A 15,591-nucleotide genomic window follows, 5' to 3' on the forward strand; every position below is an offset into this window, starting at 1 on the left:
TTTATCAGTGAAAGAAACAAGCTGCTTCCAGCTGGGGAGAACTTGGAACTCCGGGCCATAAGTCACACACACCAAAACCAGCCCACTTTGAAAATCTTAAAAGACTCATAAGTAATAAATAAAATAATGAGAATCCTACTAAATCATCTTGCCTTAAAAGAAAAAGCCTAGTACTTTTGTCCAACTCTCCTTTTCAGTGTGTAAGTTTAGTCACTCTGACAGTTAACCTGCACATCCTCATCACTCTGTATCTTTCCTAGAAGTTGCTTATTTGAAGTCAGAAACTAACTTAGGAAAAACTTCACAAAAGCAGGCTGACTTCAGCCAACATAGAGCTATCTTTGGGAACAATATTTGGGTTTCAGACCAAAGCTGTCTATATGAGATCCACTCTCCATTTTTTAGATAACAAAATCTTTAGTTTGTGTCCTAGTCAGAGCAAGTGAATAAGTAAACGGAGTAGGCTGCCTCTAATGTATATGATATCAGAGGCACTAAGATGCCTACTGCCCCTAAAAAATACCTCTTCCACTTCCTTAATTATGCTTGAAACTATACACAAACCTATGCTGCTAGAGCTTCGTATGTTTGGTACAAAACTTTCTGAAAACTTGACTGAAAGGCAGAGATGTCTGGGAGCAGTATAATTGTATCTAATTCATTTAATCAAACACCAATACAAAACCCATACTTCTCTAGCCCCTGAGAGAGTTTACTCATTTACATTTAGGAGTTAAAGCGTTTATCAGGCCCCTCCCTGAGAACAGGGTGAGAAGGCAGAAGGAACAATTCACAAGCAGTGGGGGAAAAAAAATTGCAGAAGTGGAGGAGGAGAGAGGGCAACTGCTTCTTACAATTAACCAAAAAATTGTCTTGCCCTAGAACTGATTACTTGGATAATAATGCCCAGAAGATAGACTTTCTGAATCTGCCTAGATTCTAGAATCTCCTAGATTTCTCTCTTCAAAATCAGTCCCAGATTATCTGGTACCAAATGCCAAGAAACCTTGCCTGGGAGTCTTGTAAACTGGACCAATAACTTCCCCAAAATTCAGACCTCTACGCCTAAACCCTAAGCTATTAGAAGAGTGGCCCAGATCTACTGCACAATCGCTCAACCCTGGGACCAGCTATGAGGACCAAACAGCCATGGCAGACAGCAAAGGTGCATTCACGGGAGGACTCAGATCCAAACCCTACTATACTGTGTTCCACAAGGTCAGTGCCCAAACGGAGTCAACTCTTCAGGAAGCAAATTCTGGCTTAACGTGTACCTTTTCTTTAGCCTTTAAAAAATTAATTAATTAATTAACTAATGTGGAAAAACGAAGTACCAGAGAAACCAAAGCTCTCCTTTGCCCTATCTCACTTGGTTTTGAATCTCACTAAAGGTGCATCGAAAGTGGGGATTAAAAAAAAAAAGAAAGAAATTCACTAAAGGAAATACACTCCCCAAGAAAATCTGCTCTGAGCAGCCTCTCTCGTCATCATGCCATCACTTCAAATATCTGAACTTCGAAGCCCAATTTGTCCACCCCTGCAGACTACACTGTTTCTGTTTTTTTCAGGAGAAAAAAAAAAAAGCAGGACTTACCATATTTGTTAAAGCAGAGAAGAAACCACTTTGGTGTTCTTCTTCCTTGTCTTTATACTGCCTAAACAGAAAGAACTAAATTCACCTTTAGGATTATTTATCAAGTATGTCTTTGTCTTTGGCATTTGGGGTAATCAGGGCAAAGCCTCCCCCCCTTTTTTTTTTTTGACACAGAGTCTCACTCTGTTGCCCAGGCTGGAGTGCAGTGGTGTGATCTCGGCTCACTACAAGCTCCACCTCCCAGGTTCACGCCATTGTCCTGCCTCAGTCTCCTGCATCCGGCGCCCGCCACCACACCTGGCTAATTTTTTGTATTTTTAGTACAGACGGGGTTTCACCGTGTTAGCCAGAATGGTCTCAATCTTCTGACCTTGTGATCCACCTGCCTCGGCCTCCCAAAGTGCTGGGATTACAGGAGTGAGCCACTGCACCCGGCCAGGGTGGAGCACTCTTAAAATTCTCTGACTCCAGAAAACTAACTCATTATGACAATCAAGCATTACGACAATCCCTGCAAGCTAAGAGGCACCTGTCTGCTCTTGAGGTAGTGTGTACCAAAATGCCTGGTTACTTTGGGAGAGACTTAGACTTAGAAAGCAGGCTGCAAAAGTGCCCTAACATATAGCTGATCCAGTTATTTCTTTTTGGTTTTTTTTTTTTTTTTTTTTTGAGACAGAGTCTGGCTCTGTCGCCCAGGCTGGAGTGCAGTGGCCGGATCTTAGCCCACTGCAAGCTCCACCTCCCAGGCTTACGCCATTCTCCTGCCTCAGCCTCCCGAGTAGCTGGGACTACAGGCGCCCGCCATGTCGCCTGGCTAGTTTTTTGTATTTTTTTTTTAGTAGAGACGGGGTTTCAACGTGTTAGCCAGAATGGTCTTGATCTCCTGACCTCGTGATCCGCCCACCTCGGCCTCCCAAAGTGCTGGGATTACAGGCTTGAGCCACCGTGGCCAGCCTCCAGTTATTTCTTAAACAATCTATTACTTGAAAAGTGTGACAGTAAAATTACTTTAGGGCTAGAATACTGAAAATCTTGTTTCTTTTTAAAGGAGGAGGAAGGAAATCAGTAAACTAAACTCTCTGGAGAGATGGGACAGATTTGAAGTTCTGATACCCAACTGTGTGTGAGAAAAGTCTAGACAGGAGCATGAAAGATCCTGCCTGGCCCTTGCCAGGATTAGGGATACTTCTGGTTTCCATTCACTAATGTCAGATCCTTCCAGCAAAAGGGAAAGTAAGCATCGATGAAGGGAGCCCCCAGGAGAAACAGGGACTCTGGGAAGTTGAGGTTTATTCCCAATAAAAAAGAAACATCTATCAAACTAGGGCTTAATATACTTTCTCCTTTTATATATTTTTTAAGATGACAAAAAAGCAGTCTCCACAGCCTTTTTTATGTATTTGTATGATACACTGGACTAAATGGAAGTGCCCACTTGTGGCTGGAAGACTAGTTAAAATGCTCTGTAATAAAATACCAAGAGTTGCAAAGGAATGTGCCTAATTGCCTTAAGAGACACTAACCTAGTGGCTACTTTTCCCCGCTGTTAAAAACAATCCCTGCTAAGGCCATCAAGCAAAGCTAGAGCAAATACATCTGCCAGGGCCTGTACCTCTGAATACTCTTGGACTAGGTAAGGGAATTTCACCCAAGAACTCTAACAAAACTCGAACAACCAATTCAAATGAAAATCAGACCCCCTTCCATTCTGGAAAGGTGGACTTACCTGTTGTACTCAGATAAAGCCTGAGCAATTACAAGCCCCATTCCCTAGAAGGGAAAAGATAGCATAGGTGAAATAAGACAGCAGCCTTTGAGGGTTGGTGATGATGCTAGAAATAGGTCAGAAAGAACACTAATTAGCCCAGGAAGTCCTGCCTGAAAGTTGGCGATAAGGACAGAAATTCTGAAAGGCACTGTCAAAGCATCAAAAGGAAGTTCTTTGGGAAGATTTTTCTTATCTAATTATCTTAATGTTCCCAGGTACAATTAAAATGGATAATCAAGCAGTGAAACAGACCAGGGCCCAGATTGTTGACAATTTCACTGGGATCATTTTCACTCTGAAAGACAAGATCCAGTTAGAATCTTCAAACAAAAAGCCCTCAAATGTCTCCAAAACAGCCATAGCAAAGTGACAATGAGTCAGTCCATGCTAAACGAAGGTGCACACAGATAAGCCACTTTCTTTCAAGCCACAGGAATGTAAAGGGAAGTAGCATCCAATACATGTTAAAGTGACTTATCAACTTCCCCGAGAACCTCTGACGCGTAACACAAAGATCAATTAAGGCCACAGCAGGAATCATGTGTGCATTTTTTTTATAAAGGAAATTGTAAAGAAGGAATAGGGTAGGATGGAAAGGGAATAAAGCAAGACACCTGGTCATCTTCTTCCTCCCTATATTCAGAGATCAGATATTATTTCCCAAACTTTCAAGGATATATATAGTAGATACAGATCATCCCCATGTTTCAGCTTCACCAAGTCAGGCTATAAATACTATCTGGTTAGTTCTAAAAGAAGGACTCTCCCATCATTTAGTCATCTAAGGTTTCTTATTCTTGAATGTGTAATTTATTTGTAGGATAATCAACTTCAGCACACTATAACATGAAACATAACCACTTAATCACGATTAGCAAGCAAATGTCCCCTCAAATCTTCCTTCCATGATAGTAAGTCAGAAGACAGTAAAACGGTAGCACTGATGCACTAAAAAGAAATATTAATTCCCTCTCTATAACCAGATGAAATTGACAGAACAGCCCTCTGCTCTCTGTTCTAAATGTACTTTCCACTGAAAGTAATGCCACTGAATGCAAATAAGTAAGACAATACACAAGGATCCAGATACTCACATTGAGTGTGGCCTCATCATCCACGATAGATAGCTTCACAATATAAGGATTCACAGACTGTTAAATAAGAGAAGAGACTCCAGGTAAGTCTGACCTAGTTAAGAAAACCCATTAGCTATCTTTAAAGTATTAACAAAAATGCTCTATAAGGCCCTCTACAGTGATGCTCCTGATACACAGTCCCAATCCACATTGCCTGCTGACTCCTCCCATTTCCAGTTAATTTCTCAGTGTGTCTGGGCATTCATCAAGTGTACACACAAATACACATACACACCTCAGTTCTGTTCTACCTGTATTTTCCCTTAGGCTGAATCAGTGCAGGCCCTATGTCCACCATTTCTACCATCTTTCCCTCTTACTTGCATCTAAAAAGTAAGTGAATGCTCCACAACACTCACTTTGTCCTACCCTACCAATAATTTATTAAGTCCAAAGGGATAGCCGTCTTTTGGGGAACATAAAAGCTTGCCATAAGGCACATATTTATAAGTTGCTAACTTATATTTTCATCCTAAAGGCTTCCTAACCATTTCACAAACTATATGCAAGGACTGATTCACCCACCCGTAAAACAAAGCCACCTTGGGGTGGAAGGTGGCAGCTGCTTAACAGCCAGAGAGGCCGTTTATGGAGATCTGATACCCAAATAACGCTGCAGGGAGAACTGAAAAAAAGGATGTAAATACCCGAACAACAATCTGGTCAGGACACTGGGATTTAATGATTGTCCCATCACTTAGAGCACTGGAAGAGTTCTCAGGTTTTTCCAGACCCAATCTCAGTTGGGCAGCATAAGAAAATGGTCATATATTTAAACTCATAAAGCAATTGGATCATCTCCCACAAAGGGGATGAGAACCAATGACCTTTCCTTACACATATAGGACATGAGGAAAGATTTCATATAGATCAGGCACCAATTCTAATCCAGGAGAAGCAAGGAACAATAGTTCTCAGACTGACAGTTTCTACAGCTACCAAAAAAACTCATTACTGAGAAACTTGAAAACTCAACTGAAAGGCTCATTCCCCACACAGACCTATTCAACTGAGCTTCTGAGGGCATCTTTCGCATGTCAACTGGGAACAGAGAAAGAGACAGCTTTGCTTTCTTAACAGCCCAAATGTTTATAAGGTTTACTGCAACACAACTTAAGGTGTAAAACCCACTCCATTTGTTACTTGATCTGACAGAAGGAAGGCTCTCAACACTTCTTCCTACAACCAACAGTCAAATTCTGCTGATTCTACAGACCTCAGGGAAGCTCCCATGCAAGTGGGTCCTCAGAAAAGAAAATCAAGCAAAAGTGGCTGACTTAGATATGCTGCCATGATGACAGTAATACTAAAAAGAGCAGACCACTATTTCTTGGCATAATTTTTGAAAGTTCTAATCACTCATCTTCCCAAAAGAAGACTGTTTTAGGTTTTAGTTTTTTGTTTTTTTGTTTTTGTTTTGAGACGGAGTTTCATTCTTGTTGCCCAGGCTGGAATGCAATCGCACGATCTTGGCTCATCACAACCTCCGCCTCCCAGGTTCAAGCGATTCTCCCGCCTTAGCCTCCCAAGTAGCTGGGACTACAGGCACATGCCACCACACCCGGCTAAGTTTGTATTTTTAGTAGAGATAGGGTTTCTCCATGTTGGTCAGGCTGGTCTCAAACTCCTGACCTCAGGTGACCCACCTGCCTCGGCCTCCCAAAGTGCTGGGATTACAGGCGTGAGCCACTGCACCCAGCCTGTTTTAGGTTTTAATCGGGGTCATCTGATTTCCAAGCAAACATTTGCATTCTAGTTCTTCTGCTTATTAATTGTGGCAAATTAGGCACATAAAGCTAACTTTCTATTTCCTCATCTGTAAAATGAGGCTACAGGTTGAGTATCTCATCTAAAATGCTTTAGGGCTGGACACGGTGGCTCATGCCTGTAATCCTAACACTTTGGGAGGCCATGGTGGGAGGATCACTTGAGGCCAGGAGTTCAAGACCAGCTTGGGCAACATGGCAAAACCCTATCTCTACAAAAAATTTAAAAAGTTAGCTGGGCATAGTGGCTATGTAGTCCCAGCTACTCGGAAGTAGCCTGTAGTCCCAGCTACTCGGAAGGATGAAGTGTGAGAATCACTTGAGTCCAGGAGGTCAAGGCTGCAGTGAGCTGTGATCAGTCCTTGCACTCCAGCCTGGGTGACAGAGTGAGACCCTGTCTTGATCAATCAATCAAACAAACATTTGGGATAGAAGCACTTACGATTTTGGATTTTTTTAACATGTTGAAATATGTGCATTATACTTACCTGTTAAGCATCCCTAATCCAAAAATCTGAAATGCTCCAATGAGCATTTCCTTTGAGTGTCATGTTCGTATTCAAAAAGTTTCAGATTTGGAGCATTTTGAATTTCAGATTTTCAGATTAGAGATGGCAACTTGTATTTTCTTCTCCTGGGGTTGCTATAAGGCTTAAATGAAGTAAGACACATCAAATCCTTAGCACAATAGCTGGTACACGCTATAGGCTTAATATTTGGTACGGGTAGCTGTATTTTTTCTTCTTTTACATTATTATCACATTCAAAGGAAAGCTCTTTAAGAAAAAGGGCAGTGTGGGAAGAAAAGGAACAACTTGCAATTAGACATAATAAACAATATGGTAATTTCTGAGAAATGTCATGCTCGAGGAAACAGTTGGGATCTGAGTCACTTCATCTCAGGAGATTTGGCCAGCCTAGAAAGCTAGGATCTTAATGTTGTGAAAATTTCTATTTTACCAGAGGCCGATTATTTAAACTATACCACTGTTGTACTGATCACTTTTTAAAACTGGAGGAAATCTACTTTTCATCTATAAGACAGAATTACAAACTCTGTGAGTCTTTACAGTATCACTCTAATAGGGTCCTGCCTTTATTTGATTGCAGGTACACTTACCGTTTTCCATTGCTCTTCCCTAGACCTTTTTTGGGGGCTCTTTTGTCTTTTTAGATGAAATTATTAAAGTGGAACACATTACTTGAAGTGAGGAAGAACTACACATTTACTACATGGTATCTTTTCCATCACTTTTATTCCTTAAGTCCAACATCTTCTTCAATTTTTCTGTGCTTAGTTGGGTACCCAGCCTCGCTGTGCCTTGGTACCTTTCCGGAAAGGTTACAACTTACCCCATTGGTCATGAGATTGATTGTGCTGGTGGCTAGAATGCTATTCTCCCCAGCACACTCTCTCATGCTAGTTTGCACAGAATTTCATCAGCTTCTGTTTTGCTATGTTTATCTGGAATTCTTCATGTTCCTGTCAAAAACCTTCCTACTCCATGCTCATCAGGCTTCCTTAATGGTTTCTGGTGAATGATTTACATCAAAAGCTGCAAAGCCCAGATAAATTAGGCCCACCAACTCGCCCTTGCCCGCTATATTAATTCTTCTGGGGGCTTCTGAAAGACTAGAGATGCATACTTCATTCCAGAAATATGATTCTCTTCAGTTCCTTGGTCATGTCCAATAGTTCAGGCTGACATTTCAGAGAGCCCTACTGAGTTAAGCCAGGATTCAGATCACAATCAGCGAAGCCAAGCCATTGCCTCAGAGTGGCCTGCATCCAGCAGAATGGTCCGAAAATATTCATTACTGATGATAGTGTGTTCCCATCACATATAACCCTCACCTCTCTTTAACTATCCTCAGCATTTTTCCATAGCTATTTTTCTTGCTGTTGTAATAAGGCCCCAGAGACTATTACACATGACAGAGATCAAAATGGCTACCATGCCAGCCCCTCCAGATCATCAGTAAAACGGGTGTGGGGAATAAATTTCATATTTATTAGGAGCTCTACCTACCATTCATCAGTTCCTCCAAGACAATGAAAGCAATCAGAAACTGGAATTTATAACACATTAACATTGCTCTGCATATTCTAGTCCCTCTTTAAGTATTCCTTTCTCAAAGCCTCCCCTTCTTCCATATCTCTTCTTATAAGAATAAGCTCCAGATTTTGTTACCCATCACTTTCAACCTGGCCAAATAAAGCCTAACTAGGAATCATATCAAAAATCACTAGGTGAAGATCCAGAAGCTCAAAAAAGAAAATTCTCTCTCCAGCTGGCCCAGTTCTCACAGTATCGCTATTTATTAAGTGAAGAAAGTCAGGTTGCCTCAGTGCAGCTCCTGACTTTTGGGTTCAGTAAAGTACTCCTAGTGCCCAGGACTCAGTGCCAAATGCTTCCTACTCTTCAAAAGCAATCTCCAATGAGGCCCAATGAAGCCCTCAGTCTTCCTTGAGTGGTCCCCTTCCTTTTCTGTGTATTCTGCCTTTTGAAGGGAATCAAGTATATGTGCCAACCCAAGTATAAATCTCTGGGTTCTGCTCTTCTCTCAAAAACCTATAAATCTGCACCCTGATTAATTCAGGGGCCAAAAGAACTCCAGAACTCCTATGAATAAGGCATTGTCTTCAATTTTTCATTAAAATCAGAAGGAGTTTCTATGCCAACAGTGATACTTACATAAGCAGACTGCATAAGGAGATGTGATATACAGTCATGTGCCGCATAAGGACATTTTGATCCATAATGGACTGCATATACTATGGCGGTCCCATGAGACTATAATGGAACTGAAAAATCCCTATAACCTCGTGACATTTTTAGCCATTATCACATAGTGCAACGCATTCATTACTCATGTATTTGTGGTGATAACGGTGTAAAGAAACCTACTGTGCTGCCAGTCATATAAAAGTATAGCACATACAGTTATCAGCCAGGCACGGTGGCTCACTCCTGTAATCCCAGCCCTTTGGGAGGCTGAAGTGGGCAGAACACTTGAGGTCAGGGGTTCGAGACCAGCCTAGGCAATATGGTGAACTCCATCTCTATCAAAAATACAAAAAGTTAGCTGGGCATGGTGGCACACGCACATACAATCATGCATAGTACCTACTACTTGATAACGACAATGATCGACTATGTTACTGGTTTATGTGTTTACTATACTGTACTTTTTTTTCTTTTGAGATGGAGTTTTGCTCTTTCACCCAGGCTGGAGTGCAGTGGTGCCATCTCAGCTCACTGCAACCTCCACCTCCTGGGTTCAAGTGACTCTCGTGCATCAGCCTCCCAAGTAGCTGGGATTACAGATGCACATCACCATGCCCAGCTAATTTTTGTATTTTTAGTAGAGATCGGGTTTCTCAAACTCCTGACCTCATGTGATCCACCCGCCTCAGCCTCCCCAAGTGCTGGGATTACAGGCATAAGCCACCATGCCCAGCCTATACTATACTTTTTATTGTTATTTTCTAGTGTACTCCTTCTACTTATTTAAAAAAAAAGTTAACTGTAAAACAGCTGAAGGTGGGTCCTTGAGCAGGTATTCCAGAGGAAGGCATTATTATCATAGGAGATAACAGCTTCATGTGTGTTATTTCCCTAAAGACCTTCCAAATGTGGAGGTGAAAGATATTGATCATTTGGACCCTGTGAGGTCAGGAGTTTTGAGACCAGCCTGGTCTCAAATATGTCAAACATGTCATCTCAAACATGACAAAATATAGTACAATGTGTTTCTGTTTTAAGCTAATTGTTATTACAAGAGAGTTAAAAAGCTTTAAAAATTTTTTAAAGTTTATAAAGTAAAACAGTTACAGTAAGTTAATTTATTATGGAAGAAAGAAAAAATTTAATAAATTTAACATAGCCAAAGTGTACAATGTTTATAAAGTCAATAGTTGGCCAGGCACAGTGGCTCACACCTGTAATCCTAGCATTTTGGGAGGTCGGGGGGGTGGATCACTTGAGGTCAGTTCAAGACCAGCCTGGCCAACACGGTAAAACCCTGTCTCTACTAAAAATACAAAAATTAGCCGAGCATTGTGGCAGGTGCCTGTAATCCCAGCTACTTAGGAGGCTGAGGCAGGACAATCACTTGAACCTGGGATGCAGACACTGCAGTGAGCTGAAATCGCGCCACTGCACTACAGCCTAGGCAACAGACCAAGAGTCTGTCTCAAAAAAAAAAAAAAAAAAAAAGCCTATAGTAGTCTACAGTAATGTCCTAGGCCTTCACATTCACTCACCACTCACTCACTGACTCATCCAGAGCAATTTCCAGTCCTGCAAGCTCCATTCGTAGTAAGTGCCCTATTCAGGTGTATGATTTATAGTTTTTTTCATGCTTCATGAAGATCAACAACAACTATTTTATATCTTTTATACCATACCTTTTCTAGGTTTAGGTTTTGTGTGTGTGTGTGTATTTTTGAGACAGGATCTGGCTTTGTCACCCAGGCTGGAGTGCAGGGGCGCGACCTCAGCTCACTGTAACATCCACCTCCCTGGCTCAAGCCACCCTCCCACCTCAGCCTCCTGAGTAGCTGAGACTTCAGGTATGTGCCACCATGCCTGGCTAATTTTTGCATTTTTAAAAATATAGACGGGGTTTTGCCATGTTGGCCAGGCCAGTCTCGAACTCTAAGGCTCAAGCAATCCACCAGCCTTAGCCTCCCAAAGTGCTGGGATTACAGGCATGAGCCACCGTCCCCAGCCTTAAATTTTTTTGTTTTTTAAAGACAGGGTCTCACTCTGTTACCCAGACTGGAGTGCAGTGGTGTAATCATGGCTCACTGTAGCCTCAAACTCCTAGACTCAAGCAATTCTCCTGCTTCAGCGTCTCAAGTAGCTGAGACTACAGACCCATACCACCACAACCAGCTAATTTAAAAACATTCTTTTTTGTAGAGACAGTGTCTTACTATTTGAGTAAGACTGGTCTCAAATTCCTGGCCTCAAGTGATCCTCCCATCTCAGCCTCCCAAAGCACTAGGATTATAGGTGTGAATCACCATGCCCAGCCTAGATATGCTTAAATACATAAATAATTACTATTGTGTTATAATTGCCTACAGTATTCAATACTGTCATATGTATAGTCATATGCTATCCAGGTTTGTAGCCTAGGAGAAATAGGCTATACCATGTGGCGTAGGTATGTAATAGGCAATACCATCTAAATTTGTATAAAGATGCTCTCTCATATTCACATGACAACAAAACTGCCTAATGGCACATTTCTCAGAATGTATCCTTGTTAAAAGACACATGAGTATACAAAAATTAAATCTTTCTGAACAGATGCACTAGGTCAGTGGTTCTCAATCCTGGGCTAATCATCATACTCAACAGGGGAACTTAAAAAAAAAAAAAAATTCCCAGGTTCCTGTTCCCACCACCCCCAAAAGACTGATTTACTGTGTCCAGAATAAGATCCAGAAATTTTTTCTTTTTTTTTTTCCTTTTTTTTTTTTTTTTGAGACAACATCTCACTCTGTCGCCTAGGCTGGAGTGCAGTGGTGCGATCTGGGCTCACCACAAGCTCCATCTCCCAGGTTCATGCCATTCTCCTGCCTCAACCTCCCAAGTAGCTGGGACTACAGGCGCCCACCACCACGCCTAGCTAATTTTTCTGTATTTTTAGTAGAGACGCGGTTTCACCATGTTAGCCAGGATGGTCTCAATCTCCTGACCTCGTGATCCACCTGCCTCGGCCTCCCAAAGTGCTGGGATTACAGGAGTGAACCACTGCATCCGGCCACAATATTTTCTTTTTAAAAAGTTCTAGGCCAGGCGCAGTGGCTCACGCCTGTAATCCCAGCACTTTGGGAGGCCGAGATGGGTGGATCACTTAGCATTGGCAGTTTGAGACCAGCTGACCAACATAGAGAAACCCCATCTCTACTAAAAATACAAAATTGGCCAGGCGTGGTGCCACATGCCTGTAATCCCAGCTACTTAGGAGACTGAGGCAGGAGAATTGCTTGAACCTGAGAGGCGGAGGTTTTGGTGAGCCAAGATCATGCCATTGCACTCTAGCCTGGGCAACAAGAGCGAAACTCCGTCTCAAAAAAAAGTTCTTAGGTGATTCTAATAAGCTGGGTATGGGAATCACTACATCAGGGAGTATTTACTCACTTAATTAGAAGTTGCATCACAGGATTCCTTTGAACAACTAGAACCTCTGCTCTATGCATTTAATATAGGATTTTTAGAATCTGGACTATCAAAATTAATCAATATACCATTTATCAAGAACATGTCTTCTCTATTAAGCGAAGTCCTTAAGGAGGGGCCACATTAAAGAGGATTATAGGAAGATAATGACTATCCACTAAGGCATCTAGTTACCTCATATTTTCTATAGTTCACCAGCAAAGCCAAGAGGACGACAGCATCATACCCATGCTCCCTACGGCTTGGGGGATGGGAAAGTATCTGTAACAAGAACCAAAAATGCATGAGACTGCTAACTCCTGGTTCCTGGGAACACAGAGAAAACCTGAAGAGGTGGTTTACCCCAAAGAGAGGAGGTAACAAGGGAACTGACCTACCTGCAAAATTGCTTCAAATATGCTGTTGATCATTACATACTCGAGAATAGTGTTCTGGCTGATGTTATCCGTCACCTGAATGTAATAAAAGGCCTTTTAAAGTCTGTACTGAGGTATTCTGATATTTCATGTAATCTCCTCCCCTAGCATCTAAGAGAAACAGAAATATTAAAATATTTCTACTAGATAAGTTAGCAGACCTTTCACAAGTGTCCCTTAAGTCATGAAAGCCTGAATAGACAGACACAAGGGTAGGAAATCAGCAAGTTAAAATTTCCTAAGTCTTTGAACTCCTCATTGTTTCTCTCATATCCTCACATATGCATTTGCTTAACAGTTTCTTGGGTTTCATTCCTCAAGTGCACAGGAAGAGGTTTATGAATGCAGAAGTCTTCCAGAGGTGGCAGGGAAAGGGATCCTCCTAAAGTAAATAATCAACACCCCACCCTCCTTCCACTAGAAAGTACAGGCAGCCTACAGTTATAAAATCAAAGCTACCCGAGCGCAGTGGCTCACACCTGTAATCCCAGCAATTAGGGAGGCTGAAGTGGGTGGATCACAAGGTCAGGAGTTCAAGACCAGCCTGGCCAACATGGTGAAACCCCATCTCTACTAAAAATACAAAAATTAGCCAGGCATGGTTGTACCTGCCTGTAATCCCAGCTTCTTGGGAGGCTGAGGCAGGAGAATTGCTCAAACCCAGGAGGTAGAGATTGCAGTGAGCCGAGATCACGCCATTGCACTCTCCGGCCTGGGCGACAGAGCAAGACTCCGCCTCAAAAAATAAATAAATAAAAGCCAAAACAAGTAAAAATACTCAGAATCGGCCGGGCACAGTGGCTCACAGCTATAATCCCAGCACTTTGGGAGGCCAAGGCAGGTGGATCACCTAAGGTCAGGAGTTCGAGCGGATGGATCACCTAAGGTCAGGAGTTCGAGATCAGGCTGGCCAACATCGCGAAACCCCATCTCTACTAAAAATACAGGAAAAAAACAAATTTGGTTGGACTTGGTGGCACATGCCTGTAATTCCAGCTACTTGGGAGGCTGAGGCAGAACTGCTTGAACCCAGGAGGCAGAAGTTGCAGTGAGCCGAGATCATGCCATTGCACTCCAGCCTGGGCGACAGAGCAAGACTCTGTCTCAAAAAAAAAAAAAAAAAAAAAAAGGCTCAGAATCACAAGAACTATTTCCAAATAAGACCTGAAGAGGACAAGTCTGACAATCCAGAAGACACAGTAGCTCTCCTGAAATGAAACTTCTAAAGTAAAATATCACATAGGCTGCAGGCTAAAAATACCAGTAGTTGCTCCAAAGAGGAAGCAAAAGACCATGTAGCTAACTTCCTATACATCCAGACACAAGGGAGTGATGTAATACCCTCGTTGAGAATATTTTTTCTCTTTTTCCTTCTATCTGTGGGCTCAAGTATTCAAACAGGATTGCCCCTCCTATCAATTAATACCCTTGACAAACATAGGTCACTTACGGTCACTAAGCAAAGGAGAAGTTTCAGACATAAACTCTTCAGACTTTCAGAACCTTCTGCACAAAGCAATGAATCCAAACTCTCCATCAAGTTCTGAGAAAGAGAACCAATAAGTATTAAACTATACCAGATAACACCACACCTTTGTCTAACTCCGGATTATGTTATACAGGAGTAATGTGAATAACACACAATGAAGCAAACATATCATTTCCTTAGGCCTAGGCCTTACAAGATTAGATAAAGAAAAGGAGAACTTTTTCTCAGGCTGGGGTTGCTAAGAAAGAAAAATAGGAACACTTCAAAATCTAGCTTTAGTGAGAAAAATGCTTTACAACAATTGCACAAGACAGTAAAGAAGTCACTGTTCTACTAAATGAATGAATGTTTGCAGTCTGTCATCCCCATACAAACCTTTAGATTACAATGAAGCAAATAAAAAAGGGGAAACCTAATGGTTAAATAACTGTATATGTTTCTTTTTTTTTTTTTTTTTTTTTTTGAGACAGAGTTTCACTCTGTCAGCCAGGCTGGAGGCAAGGCATGTTCATAGCACACTGCAACCAAACTCCTGGGATCAAGTCATCCTCCCACCTCAGCCACCCAAATAGCTAGGACCACAGATGTGCGCCACCACACCCGGGTATTTTTTTTCTTTTTCTTTATAGAGACAAGGTCTCCCCATGTTGCCCAGGGTGGTCTCAAACTCCTGGGCTCAAGTGATCCTCCTGCCTCGGCCTCCCAAACGGTTGGCATTGCAGGTGTGAACCACCATGCCTGGCAAGTTTCATTATTTGGTAAAGAAAGCATAACATTTGATTCAGGCACACTGAATAAATGAAAAAGAAACAGTATCATTACAGGCTATCACTACCCATATACACTATCCAACAAAGCTAACTTGTGTCCATCGTGGTCCCCACTTGGCAATGCAACTGGAATTTATCACTTGCACTAAAAGCCAGCTGACAGACTCAAACTAATCAAAAGATGAAACCCTTATATACTACGATAAAGGGAAGATGAAAAGAAATATTCTACATTAAATGAGGGAGGCGAATGGATGGAGAATAAGGATTTAAGCGTGCTGGAAGGCCAAGGTAAGCTGCTTCAGTTCAATTCAATAAATATGTGAGCATCTACTCTGTGCTGAATATTGTGCTTTAAAAGAATATAGGAAAATACTAAGACCATGACCCTTGCTCTCAAGGTGCTTTTAGTCTAATGAGAGAGAAAAACAAGCCAACAGTTTCAATTCAGTGGT

The 15,591-nt window shown here is 41.9% G+C and overlaps 1 protein-coding gene across 3 annotated transcripts in view; it reads right to left on the reverse strand.

Annotated features, from left to right (window-relative positions):
- Window positions 1-15,591, reverse strand: part of ARMH3 (armadillo like helical domain containing 3) — a 227,652-nt gene that overhangs the window by 178,007 nt on the left and 34,054 nt on the right. For all 3 annotated transcript variants that reach the window (XM_038009495.2, XM_038009496.2, XM_073019294.1), the window contains exons 6-11: window positions 14,328-14,420; window positions 12,839-12,913; window positions 12,636-12,722; window positions 4,457-4,513; window positions 3,321-3,364; window positions 1,595-1,655 (exon numbers count right to left, since the gene is read on the reverse strand). In XM_038009495.2, coding sequence (XP_037865423.1) covers window positions 1,595-1,655; window positions 3,321-3,364; window positions 4,457-4,513; window positions 12,636-12,722; window positions 12,839-12,913; window positions 14,328-14,420 — 417 coding nt within the window. The remainder of the gene's footprint in view (window positions 1-1,594; window positions 1,656-3,320; window positions 3,365-4,456; window positions 4,514-12,635; window positions 12,723-12,838; window positions 12,914-14,327; window positions 14,421-15,591) is intronic.

The sequence above is a fragment of the Chlorocebus sabaeus genome, chromosome 9 (assembly GCF_047675955.1).
Source record: "Chlorocebus sabaeus isolate Y175 chromosome 9, mChlSab1.0.hap1, whole genome shotgun sequence".
Lineage (NCBI taxonomy): Eukaryota > Metazoa > Chordata > Mammalia > Primates > Cercopithecidae > Chlorocebus > Chlorocebus sabaeus.